The 21,498-nt window shown below is 36.4% G+C and overlaps 1 protein-coding gene across 3 annotated transcripts in view; it reads right to left on the minus strand.

The window, feature by feature from the left end:
- Window positions 1–240: 240 nt before the first annotated feature.
- TTC39B (tetratricopeptide repeat domain 39B) overlaps window positions 241–21,498 on the minus strand; it is a 72,685-nt gene continuing 51,427 nt past the window's right edge. For all 3 annotated transcript variants that reach the window (XM_072859999.1, XM_072860001.1, XM_072860000.1), the window contains 13 exons: window positions 21,008–21,072; window positions 20,731–20,836; window positions 19,253–19,318; window positions 17,496–17,604; window positions 16,579–16,646; window positions 16,432–16,491; window positions 15,949–16,110; window positions 14,777–14,868; window positions 14,349–14,469; window positions 12,059–12,170; window positions 8,819–8,936; window positions 5,272–5,388; window positions 241–4,220 (listed from right to left, as the gene is read on the minus strand). In XM_072859999.1, coding sequence (XP_072716100.1) covers window positions 4,124–4,220; window positions 5,272–5,388; window positions 8,819–8,936; window positions 12,059–12,170; window positions 14,349–14,469; window positions 14,777–14,868; window positions 15,949–16,110; window positions 16,432–16,491; window positions 16,579–16,646; window positions 17,496–17,604; window positions 19,253–19,318; window positions 20,731–20,836; window positions 21,008–21,072 — 1,293 coding nt within the window. In that variant the 3' untranslated portion in view covers window positions 241–4,123. The remainder of the gene's footprint in view (window positions 4,221–5,271; window positions 5,389–8,818; window positions 8,937–12,058; window positions 12,171–14,348; window positions 14,470–14,776; window positions 14,869–15,948; window positions 16,111–16,431; window positions 16,492–16,578; window positions 16,647–17,495; window positions 17,605–19,252; window positions 19,319–20,730; window positions 20,837–21,007; window positions 21,073–21,498) is intronic.

A 21,498-nucleotide genomic window follows, 5' to 3' on the forward strand; every position in this document is an offset into this window, starting at 1 on the left:
AGCCTAGATAGGTTGTATAAGAGCTATATGCCCAAGATAGCATGTTTAAACTTGAGATCAGGCCTTTTTTGTTGATATTGTTTTGATAAATCTCAGATGAAGGTTCTTTATGCACAACTAGAATACAGTGCCAAATTCAGCATGCAGTAGCACAAGCATAAAATGTGATTTATTTCTCTGAAGTGAGCATCTGTTCCAATGCATCACAATGAACATTTCTACATGCTCTTAAATCCAGAACGTACTTCATCATCCCTCATCTGCCATTATTCTGACCTTGGTTTTACTCAAGTACCAGATATGAACATGTGCAAACCTCAACAGTTGAGAAGCAGATAAACCGCACTACCAGTGCAAATATAAGTATTATTTGTTGCATTATGCAGTATAAGATTATACAGAAACAAAAGGACATTAAACATTAAGATTAGTAATAAAATAATTGCAAAGTCTAAGCTGGATTTGTTACAAGAAATTACTTCTTTTATACATTAGTTGGCAAGGTGTTTTAGAAGCATAACAGGATCTGATTATTGTACATTTTTCTGGCCATAAGGTGCTACATACAGCTGCTACCCATGTGTATTAGAACAGATATAAAACAATCTTTAATCAGCTTTCTATTAATATGTATTTTCTTTCAATTTTTGCTAAAAAGTGGTGAGCTAGGACTTAAAAACCATAATACAACGACCTTTCACCAAGACTAAACATTTGAATGATATGCACAGCCAAGAAGGGTTTTTTTCATATTTTCTAAGCAGACAATTCTTAATCAAAGAGAAGCTTTGTCTTATAACCAGGCTATTTTATTATTCCTCACTTTTGTTATTTCTCACCTTAAAAAAATATATACAACTATTATCAGAAAGATCAGAATAACGTTTTCTCATAACGTAACTAAACAAGCAAGGCTAAACTAATGTAAACTAAGGACTTAGCTTTGCTCTCATACATATTATAATTCCTACTATTATCAACGGAGGTTATAGCATCACAGGTAAATGCTCAGCTTTGCTCGAAGTTTCTGCACATTATTAAAAATTCCCACGGGACACAAGCAAGTAAAGTGAAGATTATAAAGAGCAGTCAGACTGAATCAGAGTTGTATTTAAGGCCCAGTACAGTATACAGCAGGTTAAAAAAAAAAAAAAAGCCACAGACTTTTCATCCAAACTCAGCCACAAATCACTTAACTCAGACATAATGTACTAAATAATACTGCATCGATGATGCATTGTGTCAGGGAGACATGCTTCTTTGCAGCATTTGGAAGACACAGCATCTCTACAGCTCTACTGAGACCTACCTTAAGTGAAGGGTTACAAATCACTCTCACACATTTATATTTCCACTGTTAATAAGCTGGCAAAAAAAAAAATCCAGAATAAAGCTAAGAATCTTGAAGAATCAGGCTTTCTAACAAGTTTGGAACAGCAGCACAGAAAAGGAGACAAGCTGTAAATAGTACTTACGTTGGGGACCTCAGGACATCAAAACACTACAGAGGGTATTGCAAATTTGTGTTGATGTGCCTGTTGTCTGCATGAGTGCAAAAAGGCTGATCCCAAAAGAGACAAAGTGTAACATACACAGGGCGTTAATATTGACTTTGGAAGGCTGAACTGAAGAAAACAAAGTTCTCTTTTACTCTCTCTTCAGTCAGTATCATTATGCATGAAAAAAGTACACCGCTACATGACACTTGCACTAAGCTTTCAAAAAATCAGCTTCTAAGGAAGCTCATTGTTACTTTTTGTTAATTTTGATTTCTGTGCCAAATCATCCATAAAATACTAACAGTAAGACACTCTCCACAAAAACAAGAGATCAGAGACTACTTCATGCTCCATCCTGAGAGTCTGTAGTCCCAGCTCTAACTCTTCTGTAAAGTGAATTACTATTTGAAACACAAATCATAAAAGTTTTACCGGCAATTGTTTTCACCACCTTTCACTGAGAAAATGAAGTGGCCCCATTTTACTCCTACAATCCAATAATCAGATTGAACCAAAATAATCCTAAACTGAACATGTAAATACCCAAATAGGTATTAGAAGTATTGTCTGAAAATATAACACACAATTTCATTTTTGCTGCCTACAGCTTATAATCAGATATATATAAATGAGCAAGTAATTAGAGAAGTCAGTTGGTAGCATATGCTAATCTCTGTTGACAAAGAGACATCATCTTTTGTACTTTAGCTACAGTCAATAGAATATATTTTAAGATAAGCGTACTGTATTTTATCAGTGATTCAGTGTCTCAGGTATCTAAGCTTCACACCTACATGTGTATAATTTAACACAATAATTTAGTTACACATTTACAATAGCCACAAATCCAAACTAGTGAAGACAACGGACTTTGGATCAGGTTTTCACTTTGAAAGACCCATTACGTTTATTTAGCTAATATTTTTAACTCTTACTTCACCTGTAAGTATGCCACTGTATTACAGATTTATGTGCAATTAAATGACTCCATTATTTATAAAGTCATAGAAGAAAGCTGTGCGGTAAGTTATCTGGGAAGAATAACTATAGCATTTACATTATTTTGACTATTTAATTAGAAACTTTCAGTTACTAATTTACTGAAGACACATTTTTCACCTATTTCTTTTGCTCTGTTTTTCTTGGGTGGGAGTTAAGGGCAGAAAATCACATACAGCAGCATAGTTACTATGAATTTATTGAAGAAGTAAATATACTGGTATTAAAATACGGAAATGGGCCAAGTTTTGCAATAATTAGTGAAAAAACATTATGTGAACAGTGAAAGAAATTATTGGGAAAAATCAAGTATATTCTTATTTTTAAGAATAGACAGCTAGCAGAATCTGCATATATAATGAACTGGGAAACTCAATTGGATACTGCTGTTTACATATTAACATGAAAAGAAAAATACATGCACTTATAAATGTATCTCAGTTTTACTTCACATTTTTGGTAGAAAGTAGGAAGTTGTGATTTGAATATGCACATTTTCTTAACTCCAAGTTCAAAAGTGGATTCACTTTTTGATGCACAATCAACTTGCATTAATGAGTTATTTCCATTATTAGGAAAATAGATAAAGTCTGCAAAATTTTATTTTGGTTGGAATCCAAGAACAGAGAATACCAACAAGGGGGTTAGTCTTCAAATATTAAAAGACTGCTTCAAAAAAAGAAAAGAACAATCCTTTATCCAGATCCATGACAGAGAAGATGGGAAGCAAGGTCAGTTTCAGTTGTGTCAAGAACTATTGGGGTAGACATGAGGAAAAATTTCTCAGTCTTTTCCCACTGGGAAAGACATCCTGCGTAAGTTACAAAATCTCTCTCAGTGCAAGTTGTTTTTTTTTTAAAAAAAAAACAAAACAGGTTAAACAAGCCTGTCAAGAAGGACATAAGACTCTTGATTCTGCTTTAGGGCAAGAATACAGAATACATGATCTCTTAATGTCCCTAGTAGCCCTGCTTTTCTATTACTAAAAAATATCCCCTGAAACCACTTATTTTGAGTGAAACAGACCTGCAAAGACATTATACCTGTAGCTCCGCTTAACTTTATCTGACAGTGTAAAAATATTGCACTTCAGACAGGTACATTTTGTTCCCAAAATGAAATTAAGTCAAAGATGATTAATTTCTTCCTCTGGAACACAAATTTCAGAATATGGTATGCCAAATGTGGGTAAGGTTATCTGCAGATGTTGCATTTTTGTTCCAGAGGCAAAAAGGTCTCAAACGTACTGCAGAAAATCAAATGTTCAAAAAATGCAGAGATTATCACTAGTTCCACTGCATAACCAGCATCTGTTTTCATATAAAAAAATAAAGTGTTTGCATTAAACTTATTGCACCATCAACGTTTTTTAAAATATCCCCCATTCAAGTCAAATATTAGATTACTTTTATCAAACAAAATATAAGGTCTTCTTTAAAGTACCAAGTAGATCTAGTATATGCACTATACAGAAAAAGAACAGTCTAAAGGAATGACATACAACAAATCAGAGATGACAGAAAACAATCATTAGGTTCTTTCTTTCCCATGATTAAAAAAAAGATTGCAAAAAGATTGTGTAGGCTATTGTATGCACTATATGCATGAAAAGCATCCCTCCTCATTTAAGGTGTTGAAGCAGGCGACACCTTCAAGCTGTCAAGTGCTGCATGAATTCTGAAGTGTAACCTGGACTCCATTGAGTATTCTTTGTAGTTGTTTCTGCAAACAAGAAAGTTATTTTAAGAAAAACATTTTTTGCCTGGATTGTTTTTACTTCATACATGCATTGAAGTACCAAAGTTAACAGCCTTCATTCCTTCAACAGAAAACAGAGGTTGATACACAAGATGAGTTATGAGACATTTAAAGCTACATCCACAAACTGAGCAGAGACTTATACCAGTACTAACAATTAAACGTCCTGATAAATGGAATCCATGTCTTAGCATCTCTTCCACTTATGTTGATCCTTTCAACAGCCCTCCAGATTACTGAAGTTTGCTGTGAAAAGACAAGCTAGAAGACTACAGAAAAGAAAGGCTGTTAGCTGAAAGTGTATGTTCAGCTTCAAAACACAACTCAGCCAGGGTAATAAAACACAGGGAAATCACACTATGTAATCCAAACAAAACAAAAGGCAAAAACCTACTATGTTTCTAAAAAACGTTTTAGGAGATTGTTTCTAACTCAATTTACAACACTATTGCATGATTCATATACTTCTCCATACACATGAGGGGCAAATTCTACCCTGTACTACGACCTAAAAATGAAGTGAACATGCCGCTCTACAGTAAATTTAGCTCTCTACTGCTCTTCTGTGACAGGATGTGAAAGGAAGGAGAGAGGTGCTCAGAAGCGTACTGGCTTTTAACCTGCTCCCACTAACACCTTTACTGCAGCAGATGTAAGCCCTCCAGCTGCCCTCTGGGACAGAAGAGGTACAGATCCTTTCTCTGGACCCTCCAGCTCCATCCCATGCATGCAGTGGAGCCTCAGCATCTCTGAAGCCTAAATGAAAAGGAGACATTTTCCCTTCATACTGTGTCTTGCTTGATATTGCCTACTCCACTGTGTCCGAAGGACAGAGTTCCTTGAAACTGTAAAATTCAACTATATTGGACAACTTTTCCAAGTCAGGAACACAAATTTATAATTACTTGTCTTTTGCAAAGGGGCTGGCAGGAAAAAAAACCACATGCCTTCATTGCTAAAGTTACTGAGTTATTCTTAATCTACAGGCTGATACCAATTTTAAAAATCCACTTACTTTGCAGTTTCTATGCATCTTATTGCTTTTTCTCTCTCATCCTGTTGTTTGTACAGAAGACCCAACTCATACATGGTGAACGGCACCAAATAACTATCATATTTTATTTGCTTCTCACTAGAAAACCAGAAAAATACAGAAGTGGTTAATTACAACCTTTCCTCGAGTGACCAGTTAACTTTTAAATGCAATCACTGCCTGTAAAAGCACATGGCCAGAGAAAACACTCTGGAAGCATTTTTACTGCTTAACTCTATGTGCACATTAATTATACTTGTAAAAAGTGGATGTAAAATACTGCCAACATGACCTTCTAGTAGCAAAAATTTATTCTTTCCTCCTTCCTGTTTGTATTGTGGTATGTTACCCAAGCTACCATGAACACAATTCTAAGACTAGGACCCTATTGTGTGACTTACAGTTCAAAAAAACCCAACCATCCAAAAAGATAACTTGAGATAAAAATAACGTTCATTAGGTTAGGCAGTATAATACAAATACGTCTTTCCCACACACAGAATTGAGATGTCCTTACCCTAGCTTGCCTGAACAAATCAGCAGAGAAGTAAGGAAATTCAACTTTTCCTCAATACAAGAAGTTCTTAGAATCACTGTGGCTGGAAGGCACCTCTGGAGAGCATCTAGTCCAATGCCCTGCTCAAAGCAAGGTCAACAGCAGCAACCTGTCCAGGACTGTGTCCACCTAGGTTTCAAATATCTCCAAAGATGGAGACTCCACAGTCTCTCTTGGCAACCTGTGCCAGTGTTTGACCAACTTGACAGTAAAAAAAAAAAATAATTATCCTTATACTTAAACAGTGTTTCCTGTATTTCAGTTTGTGCCTGTTACCTCTTATTCTGTCGCTCGGCACCACTGAGAAGAGTTTGCCTCTCTTTTTTGGTCAGGTTTTTTGTTTGTTTGTTTGGGGGGGGGGGGGTTTGTTTGTTTTGTTTTGGTTGTTGGGTTTTTTTTAAACACACTCCCTTCAGGTAACCCTTTCAGGTCTTCTCTTCTCCAGGCTGAACACTCCCTGCTCTCTCGCCATCATCTTATATGACAGACGCTTCAGTCGTTTAATCATCTTTGTGGCCCTTTGTTAGACTTGTTCCACTATGCCCATATCTCTATTATACCAGTGAGTCCAGGACTAGACACAGTACTCCAGATGTGGCCTCACCAGTGCTGAGAGGGGAGGAAGGATCACCACCCTCGACTTGCTATGACACTCTTCCTAATGCAACTCAGGACACTGTTGGCCACCTTTGTTGCAAAGGCACATTGCTGGCTCACAGTCAGCTTGCTCAGGATCCCCACGGCATTTTCTGACAAGCTACTCTCCAGCCAGTCAGCCCCCAGCCTGTGCTGGAGCGTGGGCTTATTCCTCCCCAGTGGTAGGGACTGGCACTTCTCTTTGTTGAACTTCATGAGGTTGCTATCAGCCCTTTTCTCCAGTCTGTCCAGGTTGCTCTGAACAGCAGCACACCCATCTGGCTTATCAACCACTCCTCCCCCACTTTGTATCATCTGCACATTTGCTGAGGTTGCATTTTGTCCCATCATCCAGGTCCTTAATGAAGATGTTAAGGACTACTGGCCCCAGCATCGAACTCTGCACTGGTGACTGGCCTCCAGCTGACTTCAACGCTGCTGATCACAGCCTTTTGAACCCAGCAGTTCAGACAGTTTTCAGTCCACCTCACTACCCGCCTATCTAGTTGAGACTTCAGCAGTTTGTCTGTGATGACACTGTGGGAGACAGTGTCAAAAACCTTTCTAAACTCAAGATAAAGAACATCCACTGCTGTCCCCTCATCTACTGAGCCAGTCATCTCATTGCAGAAGACTATAAGGATAGTTAACCATGATTTCCCCTTCGTAAGTCCATGCTGACTACTCCTGATCACATTCATGCTTTTGGAAATGGTTTCCAAAATTATTTACTCCACTTTCCCAGGGACTGATGAGAAGCTGACTGGCCTGCAGTTTCCCAGATCCTCCTTCTTACCCTTCTTGAAGACAGGGGTGACATTTGCTTTCTTCTGGTCCTCAGGAACTTCTCCTAATTGCCATGACCTTTCAAAGATAATGCAGTGTCTCAATGACACTGGCCAGCTCCCTCAGCACTCATGGATATATGCCAACGTCCTATGTACTTAGGAACGTCCAGTTGCCACGGACATATGTATGTCTAGTCTGTTCACACTTTTCCTAACCTGACCCTCCTCCATCAGGGGTAATTCTTGTTCATTCCAGACTTTCCCACAGGTTTCATGGATCTGGAACTCCTGAAAGCTGGTCTTGCCACTACAGAACAAGGCGAAGAAGGCATTGCATATCTTGGCCTCTCCTTTGTCTTTTACAAGCAACTCTTTGATTCTTATCTGAACAGAGTAACATCAACCAATATTGCAAAACAAAAAAGTTTCAACAAGCACTGGAAAAGCTCTCAACATTTTGAGAGCAACACTTCTACAGAGGCACCTCATCCACCAAGACAAGCCCTGATGCACAGAAAGTGTGTCTTAAAGCAGGGAGACTTCTTATGTGATAAACAGTCTTAATGTACTGTAGCAGCCCAAGAAATGTAGAGAGTAAAGCTGACCAGGATGTAGATATTTAATTTACCAGAAAACTTCTCCTCCTCCTATGCAAAACATCCGCTTTACAAAAAAGTGTTCTCTGAAGATTTTTGAGATATCTTGGCTCTAAAAGCCTCCACTGTGTCAGCTACCTTTGGAGCAAGAGTTTCAGAAACAGCATTCCTTTAACTTGTAACCAATCAAAACCCACTGCCCTGTAATTTGCAAAGTGCTTGACTAAACTCACTTAGGATCTTGGAAATGGCAAGAGAAGTCAAGATGGCAAGAAAATGGTAACAAGCAATAGAACTATACATAGCAAAGTCTCCTTAAATACTAATTTTTCTAATTTATTTATTAGAAAAATCGCATGTGTAAAACCTGCTTTTTCAGCCTAATTACTCTAAAAAATTCTAAAAAGTTTACAACTACAATCAGGACATGACTCAATGTTATACAAAGAAAAGTTATTACAGTAGAAATGGATCTGACAACTAAAGTATTTGATAAATCTATAACACAGGAAACTCACGTTTTCAACTGAAACAAGTAACAACAACAACTTCTCATCTACACAGAGAACCATTAACTACTGAAGTACTAAATCCTGAAAAAAAACCCCAGGAAATCCATGTGAATTATCTTTACTTACATTGATAGTTCTGCAAATACGAAAATACTAATTCCAAATGTATTTAGATAAATGCATTACCTGGCAGTTTGATTTATTTGGTCTAAAACATCACACATTTATATAAAGTTATGTAATGTTAAATTGCTATAGAAAAATACTAGCAAAGTTTTGTGGTTCTCCAACTACTTCCACAGGTATTTTCATTCCAGCTCCTTAAAAGGATGTTGAAGTTTAATTATTCAAAATTCTAACATGATGGCTTCTACAGGAGTATCAGAAATTTCACCCAAAGCTACAAAATATAAAGGTTAAAAGTCTGTTTGTTATTTTTACCTTTGAATTACTTTACTGAAACAGAGTTCAGCTTGCATGAGTCTTCCCAAGTGTTTCAGGCAAAGGCCCTTCAGTAACTGCAACATGCACACATCATCCATATAGTATTCATTGCAATCTAAAAGTAAAAGCGAGATACAAACAGTTTGAAGACATCATGAAAAGGAAAATTTCTTCTCTATCTGGAAGACAGCACAAAGCAGGCATAAACTGGCATCAGTTAAAGACTTCTGTACTTGTAACATCTAAAACAGGAAGCAAAACCTACAGTGAGACTGAAACCTCCTTCGCACTGCATTATCTTAACAGCTTCCCCTGTTGCAGAGCACTAGCAGACCTCCAGTAGCACCAGTAACGTGAAAAGCACAAAAACACACTAGGACTCCATCCTGCAGAGCTTTCCAGAAACATTATTTGGCAGTATAAATTCAAGAAACCATGTTTATTAGTAGTCCCATCATCTCTAACGATTAAGAAGCTTCACTACTAGTGTGTAATGTTTGGAAAATTCAAGAAAGTGTTACGTCCAATAGGACTAAAAATATAAGATGAAAGAACTTTTGTGAAGCAATTCAGAAATATAACTTTAACAAGTGTGGTCCTTTTTTGTTGCCTTGGTTTATAGCATTTGCTGGGTGCAGGGAAGGAAAAGAAAGGAAAAAGAAAACACATATGGATAGACAGATGGAGGCACATACATTAACAATTCAGGAAGCAAAACACTCTCCCTTCAGATCATGTTGTTTACAACTAATTACCAGCTCTCTAAGGTCACGTTATTTTTTTTTCTTAATAGTCTGCCAAAAAATCCTACGTAAACAGTTCTGAAACATGCAAGACTAAAGCATCTTAGGATTCAGTGATGTGCTTTGCCACTACATTCAGGCTTATTTCTGTCTGTGTTTAAACCCAGAAAGTCTTGATAGATAATAACTGACAGACTGCGCTTTTAGTGACAGGTAGAAGCACAGTGGGTGAGTATTTTGCATTCCCTCCAGCCTGTTTTGCTAGGGGAAGGTATTGGATTCATGTGACTGTCTCCTAAAGGACTCATTCATTGAAATTACTGGGGGCAAGCGCTGATGTCAGTAAAAGCTTGCCAGTCTTTAACAACTTCAACTAGTATCTCCCTGGTATTTCCCACAGGAAGAAAAGCTATTATGCCAAAACACTGACAGTAAATGACAGTAAGTGCACAGGCCAATTTAATACAGACAACCTTGCAATAAATGTGGGAGAACCATCCTCCTGCAGTCCTCTATACCTGAGGAAATATCATTATCAGGATTATAAAACACACAATAAATGAATTTCTTGAAGTTACAAATTCCTTTTTTCTATCTTGGAGATGACACAACTGTGGAAAAATAAGATTTCCAGAAAACCTGAGGAAAAAAAAGTCTAATGTCTTTCATCTGTTCCTTCTACCATCTCTATTTTCAGCTCTATACAACATAAAACCACTTTCAATCCTTGACAGATTCCTTGCTGTGCCTGTTCACTTGAAGCGAATGAAGTATCAACAGCTCTCTCTAAGAAGTCTCAATCCCTAAATGACCTTTGTGTATAATTAACACACTTTTTTACAGCACCCTAGCAGTCCTTTAAAGCTATCTAGTACTGACAGCTGTCTCTTAAAATAATATTGTATCCTTGCCACACTCTGCTAATAGCCTTAATCACTTTCTTTGGGTCTCAATTCAGCAGCAATTCTGGTAATCAGAGTCTTTATCTTGTCTGAGTCCATAACTTTAAAAGCAAATCAGGCTCACAGATGCAAACTCCAGAACAAAACTACATTTGACTGTAGTTATTACTAAAAAGATACAGAAAGCATAAAAAATAAAAATGCTTCCAGATTAAATCCTATTTGTAAACTGTGTATTTCCATATGAAAAACGTACTGTTTTATTTCTGTTCCTTTTATTTTGGTACCTTGTGCGTCTCTGCTTAGGAATTTGACAGAAAATGTACTTCATTGTCACAACTGATTAGCACTTATAGTACAAGCCTCTGCATGATACAGCACCGGATTCCCAACAGCTTCTGCCAGAACACTCTGCACAGAACTCATGGGAACATTACTTTATTTGCAGATGTCTTGCATATTGCTACATTTTGGTTTTAGTATGGCAACACAAAAAGGAAAAACACTTGAGATTTAAGAGGCACACTACTGATTCTGCAGAAAAGTGAAGAATAGCATAAAAAAAGTTAAGGGACCCAATTCAGTCTTGGCCTTGCAAGTTACTCTCATTTAGTTTATTATACCATCCAGATTTTACCAATATGCATTTTTTTGTATGTCCTTGTATAACTTTACCTCGGTTTATATGTAAATCATAATTAGATGTACTTTTACATTTCATAATTAATGTTTTAATCGTGTGGCAAAACTATCTTTTGCTAAATTGTTGATAACTGTAGTTAAAATCTGGGTTGAATGAAACTTATTTTTAGTCAATTACCATTAAAAAAAAAGGTCCATGTGCAAAAAGATAATATTTATTCATTCCAGAATAACTCAAAAGAGTTTTCTACCAAGGAGTTCACATAACAGATGACAGCACCCACCTGACAAAACTTGATAAAACCGGATACTTCTGCAGTAAACCTGTTGTAATAATAGAACTTAAGTTCCTTTAGGTATAAGTTATGGACTGATTCTCTAAACATTACCCTGAACACCTATGCTTCAAATACATCAAGATCTTAAACCATGGTCAAAGTTTATTCATTAAAAACGTTTTATTTTACAACTAGCGAACATGTTTTATTTTGCCAGAAAGTAAAAAAACAGACAGACCGATGCATAGTACTTCATTATTTCCTTTATACTTAGTCATATTCTGCTCAGTATGTGTCCTCTGTAGCAAAGTTAAAGTGTGGTGTAAATTGGTTTAGCAAAAGTATTTTTCAGGCATTTAAAAAATTAGCAGATAACGCTCCAAGAACGCTCTCAGAGACCGGAATGTCTTAGTAAGAATCAGTGAAGTTTTGTAACTAATAACCTCACATCCTTGAGTTTTCTGTATTCTTCTGCAGCTTCAATCAAGCCGGATAAAGAACATGTTGAAGAACCACCGCTAACTTTCATGCAGCTCCAAAATTTCCATACTCAGATTTAGTATCATATTGCCCGAGTCAACACTTACCTCACAGAACATTAGTAGACAGAAGCAAAGAGAAATGTCAGCATTTCTTACCAGCTTACTAATTCCATCTTAACTGATCACTTACTAGTTTCATTTTGTAGAGCAGTTTCTTCTTTTTCAATTGTTACCAGTAAGTTTTCAGTGAGGTCTGCTCTTTTGCCCACAATTGCAAAGCCATTCCAGACATACATCATTTCCTGACCAAAAAAAGAAAAACAAAACACAAGACAAACTCATGGAATTGCATAAATATTTAACTAAAGAGTATCTCTTGGAAGGCTATTATGGAACATTTTGAGTACATAAAAATACTGCCTAGAAAAACTTGTTTTAAACAATATGAAAAGTTTCAAAGCCAAAGCACTCACTGTTGAGAAGCCCATGAATAAAAGTATCTGTACAATTTCAAATAACCACCCACAATGAGTACAGGACATTCTGTTAGTTACATGTGAGTTTACAAAGACAATCACGTTTGCCTTAATAATCATTTCATTAAAGTTGCATAAGAGTATCTATGAATAGGGGAGGCAAAATGCCATTGAATGTGTGTGGGCAAAGTTAACCTGGGTTTCTAAGTTTTGAATGTTTTGACACCTTTTTAATGGAGTCTATCATGTATCTTCATAGATCTTTAAAAACAAAACTGAACAGATTTTGTCACGTGATAGTTTACCATCACCCACGTAAGACATCAGCAAAACTGAGTGGTTTAGGTTCAACTTGTGGCCTCTGCCATATCAAAATAAAGAAACAGCTGAAAGTAGTTACTTTCTACAGGATTATAGATAAATTTGTGTGTGTATTTGTGGGTGTGTGCATGTATATACAGTACATATATATACATACGTGCACCCAAACACACAATCGTGCATGTTTATATATAGATGCTATAATCTATAGGCTGTTACCTTCCATATGGAACAACACCGGAAGCAGACAAAACTTTCTGGATAAAAATGTGGTTCCAGTACACACATCCAACACACGCTTCCAATATAATTCCTACAAAATCATTTTGTTTGTTTGTTTTTTTAAATCAAGGCAAATCCTGGCACAAAGCTTCCCAGATGCTTCAGTACAATAGTTAGCAATACATTTGTTTCGATGCATTAAATATCATCACATTGTAACACAAAGAGAATGAGAGAATACACATACAGAGTTAATGCTAACCAATACGAAACTTTGCCGAGATCTTTACTCAACCATCACAAACACAAGAGTATCATTTGTTCTACTGTATTTGAATTGTAATTACACCTCTGAAATATGAAGCCTGATGTCATTCTGAAGCTGATACAATACATTGTTGAAATATTTCCGCTTATATTTGTGCTGTAATTATGTGGATTTTCAGAGGGAGAAAAAAAACAGTTCTATCAAAGTCTGAAATAGCATTATTGACACTATCAGCTACACTATGCTAGATTCGTTTCAATTCTGTAGTCCTGTCTAATTTACGCTTACTGCAGTAACACCATATGCTATGTTTATTTTTGCTTAAGCCATGACAGAAAAATTCTTAAATTAAAGGATATTGGATTTGACTGCAAGACCGAAGACATATACTCACAACTGAATAGCACTGTGCTGTACAAGTCCAAGACAACTTTATTACTTAGGTCTTTATATGTAATTGAGTACACAATTAATTTTAAAACTGACAGATTAATTTTCTTTGGACTCCTGTTTCTATATCAATGAGCTTTAACAAAAATTCCTTCTCAAATTATGGTTTTCATCTTTAGTTGTTGCTAAATTATCCATGTACAAAAATTTTGGCATACACATATGCAAAGTATCATTGTTCTGCACACATAAACAGACTGTGCACTACTAATGCCTCTGAAGATAAAAGCATGGGAAATTAGAATAACATTAGTAAAGTATGATTAACTTCTGCACATTTTACTCAGACTCAATATAAGGAAAACAAAACAAAACACACCATTCCTCACTTTCACCAGAACAGAAAGTGCTGAAATACTCCTTAACTTCCTAATGAGTCTGGAGGACAAAGACTGAAATCCTGACAAACTGAAGAACATGAACACATATGCTAGAAACCCATGCAGGTTTCTAGCTGAAAGGTGACTTTCAGCCTCACGTGGCAACAGCAGTCATTCTCTGTATGTCTGAACTTTCATGTGAAAAATCTGGCTCTGGTTTTGGACTGCTAGTAGTTGGTAGCATGATCCAGCCCCTACTACATTTCACAAAAATCCCACTGCATGAGTGCAATAAATCTTTAAAAAAATACTTTAAAAAATGCAGACACATAGTACCCGATAATATTATTATTTCCCAGTATAACGAATTATACTTATTTCTTTTCTATTTGAAAAGGACAAAAAGAAAGCAAGCATAAATACCAAGGCGGGTAGTATCAGCTTCACTGGTTGAGAACTTGCATAGCGTCGAGTTTTCCTTACTGCAAATTTCTCAGTTGGGATTGATTTTCCTGCAATTCTCTGTTTTAGACCATCCACTTGTCTACAAAGAGGGAAAATGGAAAAAAAGGAGTTGCTTTATCTAATTTTAATTTCACATAGTAAAATTTGCTGTTTGCCTCTGAAGTTTAATATTTTAAATTGTTTCACACCACTCAGACCGCAGCTGTAGGACGTATATTTGCTGATAAAAGCAGCATTTTAAATATTCTCACGCTAAAAGCAAAGAGAATACTGAAAAGTTGATGGTTATAAGTAGGAAGTCAGTCATATAAGACAAAGATACTCAAGTCAAGAACTTTTATATGGTAGAAAAAGACTGCACATCTAGTTGCTTTATAAATGTTTACCTGAATAAAGATACAATGTCCTCACCAGTCCTTTTCAAATCATCCTCTGGAAGCATACATAGAATTGCTGCCTTCTGGAATACATATATTGCCTATTTCAAAAAGAAACACCAACATATTACCACATCTAATTTGCTGTGTTCAGTCAATACACTAAGGACTCAAACCTCTCACTCCACTTGTTGCAGTGAAGTGTTTCCAGTAATTCTCACACAGGTGGAACTATAGAATTTTAGCATTTCCTTTGTCACATAATTTGTGCTATAATTTTGTTTTCAACGTATTCGTTAATATTCTAAACAAGTTAGAATGCTAAAGGTGTCTCCTGCAAGGAACAGGACAATTTACTATGCAAATCACTGATAAAGAGATGAGGTTAAATGACATAACTATTCTAAATTCCATTACTGGAATTATATGATCTGTTATGTGTAGAGACATGCCTGAAAAAAACAGAAGAAAATATCTGAGTACTGATTCAAGGGAAGTTCAGTAACTGGACTTTGCAGGGAAAAAAAGAAACATCCATAATTCTATTCAAGACATTTGCACTTCATGTTGAATATACTATTCTTTTCCTCTTTTGTCAAGAACTGGATGTATCCCCTTTTCTGCTAAGCATAATAAAACAGTAACCTAGAAAGGAACAGACAAAAATGATGTATCAAAAATTATTTGCACATTGTGCTTGGTTCATACTTCGAGAAACATTTTTATAAGAAAAAGGTAGATACCCCAACTTTTCTCATGAGACCCTGTCTCCAGCAGCCTTCTCATTTCATGTCACAAAACACCTGCTGAGTGGGCATGCTCTCATCTGTTTATAATTAACTAACACAGTTTCTTCAGCCAAGTTGTATTAGGGAGTGTTAGAACTTGACTTGAAATGCAAGTTAACAGTTTTAGTCTCCCTCTTCTTTCTCACAACTCTGATAAGTACCTCTGTTTTTAGAGGGGCTGAACTGTTGTTAGTTATGGCTCTGGTGCTTCAGAATGTGAAATAAAAATTTGTCCTTAACCACCCAGTTAAACCTACCATTTTGGTGCCATTGTGCTTTTGCTTATGGGTTTCAGAAGAAAGCAAAAATTACACTTATTGTGCAAACTGAAATGCAAATTTAACTGTGGACAGGCTACTGGTATATCATAACAATGTCCACCTGCCCATTTACCTTAGACCACCTGCTCTCTTTGCTGAGCAGGTCTGCATACCGATATGCTTGAAGCCAGTTCTGCTGGAAGGTGTAGCACCACATCAGCTCCCAGTAACAGAGATGATGAATCTGTTTCCACTCTTGCTGGGCTGCCATGCATTCTTGCAACCTCAACTGTGCCTATGATGTAGTTAAGTAAGAATGATGAAAATTGGCTCAATTACAACTCCACATGAGAACCACGTCTAATTACAGAGCAAATTCTTTCCTAGGACCCAAGTGGAGAACACCTGACTAGTAAAACGAGATAAACTTCCCTTTCAGTCTCACTTACAGAGAGAGAGAGAGAGAGATGGAATCAATATTGACACTGAACATGAACAGGGATAAGAGCATAATTATCAGTCCAACTAAAATAAGTTACTTAGATGAATTAGATATTTTTTCCCCAAGTTGAACACTGAATAAATAAAAACCTTAAAAAGAAAAAAAATTATTTACCTTTTCAAAATTTCCTTTCAGTATATCTATTCTGGCAGCATAAAACAGAATAATAGAACCCTTGAAAGGATATGAGAAAAATACCCAGTTACTATTTTAAGCTTAGGGAAGTACATTGCTGTTATAAAAGTTATTGAGAATACACACATTTGGAAATTTCTGGAGGTAGGGTTCGAGGAGACTGTCTGCTTCGTGAAGGTTGGCTTCCCCTGTACCTAGAAAACATAACAAACCAACCTCAATGTACTTAAAAAAATAAGTTTCATAGATTAAGATTTTGGTTTCCAAATCATATTATGGCTTGAATAGATTAATGGATGACTGCTTTTATGCAAAAGCAGGATTATTTCTTCATATTGTGTTTCTATAAAAATGAATTCTTGTCCTGAAGGTACTAAATGCTTTTAAGATAGTAAATGTCTAAGTAGAAACAGAATAGAATGTATGAATATTCTTTAAAATGTTCCATTACAGATCCTAGTTATACTTTAAAATCCCTTTAATTGTTTTAGCACATTAGGAAAACATTCCTCAGCTGCCTCCTTTCCTAATTTTGAGCTCAGTAATGAAGCACAGGTGGCACTGAAAGAAATGAAGTTCTCCTTAATTTCCTGATGAGCCTGAGGGACAAAGACTAAAATACTTCCAAACTAAAGAACATGAAAATATATGTTGAAGATGCATATAGAATTAATGGTGACTTTGAACTTCCAAGTAAATTGTTTGGGAGTACAGACTTCTTTCTGGAGATTGTTTTCACAGTATCTGATGTTAATTTATGAATAAGGACTTGTCTGAACTTAGAAGTGTTTTGTGATATTTTGCTGTTGCATGTTGAAACAGCTCTGCAAATGGATCAAGATGTTGGTATAATGGTATCTACCCTCACTGCTTCTGCAGACATAGCTTTGTCAGTCAGAGATATTAGTTTCAGATCACAATTAATTATACAGCACTCTCCTGTTACAAAGCTAATTGGCCACAGTTTTGGAATTCAGTTCAAAAAAATCACAGTATCTATCATAACGTGTAGCATGAGTGAACAGCTACACAATGGGTCTCACCAAGGATTAAGGAGACGTAAGTATGATAAACCAACAGGGTGAAAGTACACAGAATGGCCCTCAAACTGCTGCCAGATGCGCCTTCCCGTAGTTGACAGAGGCCCAACTCCTAAGAAACATCACAAACACATGCAGAATTAACTATCAGTATACAGAATTACTATTAATAGTTTTTGGCTCCCCCAAATCCCATTTTCCTTTCAGATACAAATATTTTGTAATTCAGCACTTTGTTATCTCAGATCCAACACAACCTTCTACCAAAACAGTTCTGCCACATCTGATAGCACTCAGCAAGGAGAAGATTAAGCTAACACTGAATAAAATTACGCATGCATTTCAGTGCTGTGGTGAAATGGGAACACCACACAGACCATGCAGACACACAGGTCTACATCCTTTCCCCACTATTTTCTGGTTATGAGCCTTTCAGAATAATGTCTTTAAATCTATGTTCAGTGAGAAGCTCTCTCAACTGTTCCAGTGCTACTTGTCAGCAAGAGTCTTCCTTCACAGAAATCCCTGGTTATCCTCCATTCTCTTCCATCCAGTCAGCCACTGTTTTGAGGTTCTGATCAACATAGTAGTTCTGCTAACACACCAACTTCTAGACACTGTTTCCAGAAGCTACAATGGAATTTGTGTGCGTTGAGGAAAGGAATCCAGATTCATGGAGACTTATTCAGCTCTTAACACATCAAACTTCTTCCCATCCTTGCCAGTTTATGCCCATTACATGACAGCTTGCCTGCCTGGGGGATTGTTGAGACGAGCTCAGAGCTTCCCTGCCCAAGAGCAGTGTCTCTTCAGAAACATATCAGATTTTAACAATTTTACCTCAGAATAAATACTAACTTAACAGGAGTTTTATTGCATAGCAACTTGATGAGTTATAGGATAATTCAAGCATCATACAAAAAAAAAAAAAAGTGCTGATACTCCAAAATTGTTGGTTCTTTTCCTTTCAGCTTTTATTGCCTTTTCAGTCAGGGTAAAAATGTGTTTTCTGGAAGAGCTTCAGCATGAACCAGGTCCTTCACAGGAAGAAACAGAATGAACAGGTCTCTACTGAAATCTAATTTTACATGAGCAGAACCATATTTGGGGACAAACTAACAGCAATAAGACCATATGGTGACTCTGTCTCATTAATAACTTGAAGTTTAGTTATGTATAATTCTGTGGGTTGCTTTGTTTGGTTTTGGTTTTTTTATTTCTTATGCGTGCGAAAAAGTTTTAAAGGGCTGTAAGATACTTACAAAACAAGGCTAGGTTTACAAAAACAAGGCTATGATTACAAATACTTTCCTCATCCATGACAAGACGTACTGAGATTCCACAGTGACACATGACATTCAGAAATTCCTTCTCCCAAAGAAACGGGCTGGGATTGTGGATGGAAAAAAGTAAAAATGTGACTCTCCGCTCAGTTACTGGTATGAGGTACATTAATTTCTGACTGTATAGGCTAGAAAAGAAAACTGATATCCTCTCCTTAAGGATCAGCAAAAGAAAAGGAAATTGCAATTTGAAAAGCCCCTTTGAAGCAGAGTGGTCATTTCCCATGGTTGGTCAAGATCAGGATATCACCATATGTGCTTTTATGCCTGCATCATCTAGCCCACTTATCTTTTTAACAACACTAAAATACTGATAAACAATATAGATCATTATACTTTAAGTATGAGATATATGACGTTAAATCCATCCAGTCTTTATCTGAGAAAAGACTAATTTGAAAAAACAAATATCAATACCCTATTGCCAGAAAATCCAATAAATTCTAAAAGTCGGAGAATCCTTCCTGGTAAAAGCGACAGCATCTGAAATACATTTCAAACAAAAATAAGATCAATAAAAACTTATATACATTTTTTAAAAAAGGAAAACCACTATAAACTGGAGCCCAAAATGCCAGCTACTAGGTTAAATGCCATTACACATTAGTGAAAAAGTAAAGCAAAAAAGAACTCTAAAATAGACATGCATGATCAACAATATACAATCAGTCTGCAGCTTCAGGGAAACTCAGACTTTTTATGATCATCTAGCATGGAAACAGCAAGACAAAGTCCAGCTGTGCTGCTTCGGATAATGACAAATTTTTCCATCTTCAGCTGATCACAACTGTTCGAAAATTGTGGGTCATTTGGAATGAAAATATTATCTATTTTGGTAGTACTTACAATCTACAATTGTCATCTTCCTTTACTCCCAATCAAGTGACTCAATGGTATCACAAAAGTTCTACTCGTTCCTACTGTGGGACCACTCAATTAGGAGACCAGCAAGCATACTTGTTTTAGAAATACTAGCTATTGCTATCATCCTTTAGCCCTCTATTACATGCACTTTTTTTTCCCCTTGGAACTGCATTCCCCACATCCTACACAACAGAAAACTTACAAAGATCACAACCACCTTTTCAACGAGCATTACAAGAAGGTCTATTTGAAGGTCAGTTTTTGAAAGCTCCATTCACCTTAATACATTCTGCCCATCAGAGATTTTTTCTGTTAAGCTTCCTACTGAGGAGACTTCATGAAGAATAGGAAAGGTCAAAGCACTTATGAACACAGACATCTACCAGTTGCTTGGGTTTTAAAGACTGACAGGTGCGGATAGACCTGAGTTCTTCTGACCATACTCAGAACTGGCCAGCTCCAGTCTGCAATGACTCAGAAATTAACATACCAGCAGAAAACAACTCTCACCATTGCCACGACGGATGTGAAAAGGCAACTGTAGTAAATTGTAAAGAAAAACGCTAGTGGATGTACCCAGTTTTCTTTTGCACAAACTCAGTAAACTACTGCTCATTCTTCTGAATTTGTAATTATCTATGCCAATCTACAGTATGCCACTGAAGCAAAAGAATGGTATACATGGGGGTGTTAGAATAAAAGCAGTCACTCCAAGTATTCTGTAACCAACAGCATAAGCACCTTAAAAATCCCTGCTACATACAGGTAGACGTAGCTGCTTTTCCTCTTAAAAATACATACATTAGTCCAAGAGAATTAAACACAATGCAGAATAAGTTAGTGGAAACATCCTAGAAGGCATGCATGCAAAGCACTACCACTGTTTTCATATTGCCTAAAACCTTCAAAGCCTGTATCTCCATTAAATTACAAAATTTAATTTTTAAAACAGGATTACAGTACTGTATCTGCAAAGAAAGAATCCTACGGAATTATCCCAATGGCCTTTCTGTAGTCTGAAAAAGTCATACCAAGTTGAATGCTCCGATTCCAAGTTTTACTCCTCCTTCAAACTGATAATAAGTTTCATTTTTGCTTTTGTTCCCCTGAGTCATTTGTAGCACCTGATGACACTCTCTTTTGATGCAGGAAAAAAAAAAGGAGGGAAGAGGAAACATGACTTAGAAATTATATGAAGTACAATCATTATGAATGCTATAACAATATTTCTTTTTATTTTGGAGTCATTATAATGCAACTGCACCTGCTTATACCAACATTGAATCTAAGTGTTTTCTAATGGCTTACTTGTATATTTGGTAACTCGTCCTAATTTTGAGGCCACCTTTGATGAAGTTGATCATATTTTCATCCTTGAAGAAAAAAATTAATTGTACAAAAATGTGCATTCAGCTATTACATGTAACACATAACATTAAAATGTTCCAGTTACATTTAAATTTATTTATAACTTAATGGTCATTGGAAATATTAAAAATGTTTTTCAGTTATTAGACTCATCTCTAAGACTGAAGTTAACACTTGCTTTAAGTTTTCAGGGAAACATTTCTCTGGTGCGTGTTACAAATTTTAAAACTTAAGAGGGGGTGAAAAAAAGGTCAAAGAGCTACTTTTAACAAAAGTCCCAATGCATATAAATGAAATAAGAAAGCTCTCCACCAGATGGTGCTGTAGGAACTTTAGAATGTTTCAAAACACCGATTCTGACACACACAAGCGAGCCCAGGACCTGGCAGAAGACAAACCAAAATATCCCCTGAAGAGATGAATTCCCATTG

Source organism: Ciconia boyciana, chromosome 4, assembly GCF_034638445.1.
Source record: "Ciconia boyciana chromosome 4, ASM3463844v1, whole genome shotgun sequence".
Classification (NCBI taxonomy): domain Eukaryota; kingdom Metazoa; phylum Chordata; class Aves; order Ciconiiformes; family Ciconiidae; genus Ciconia; species Ciconia boyciana.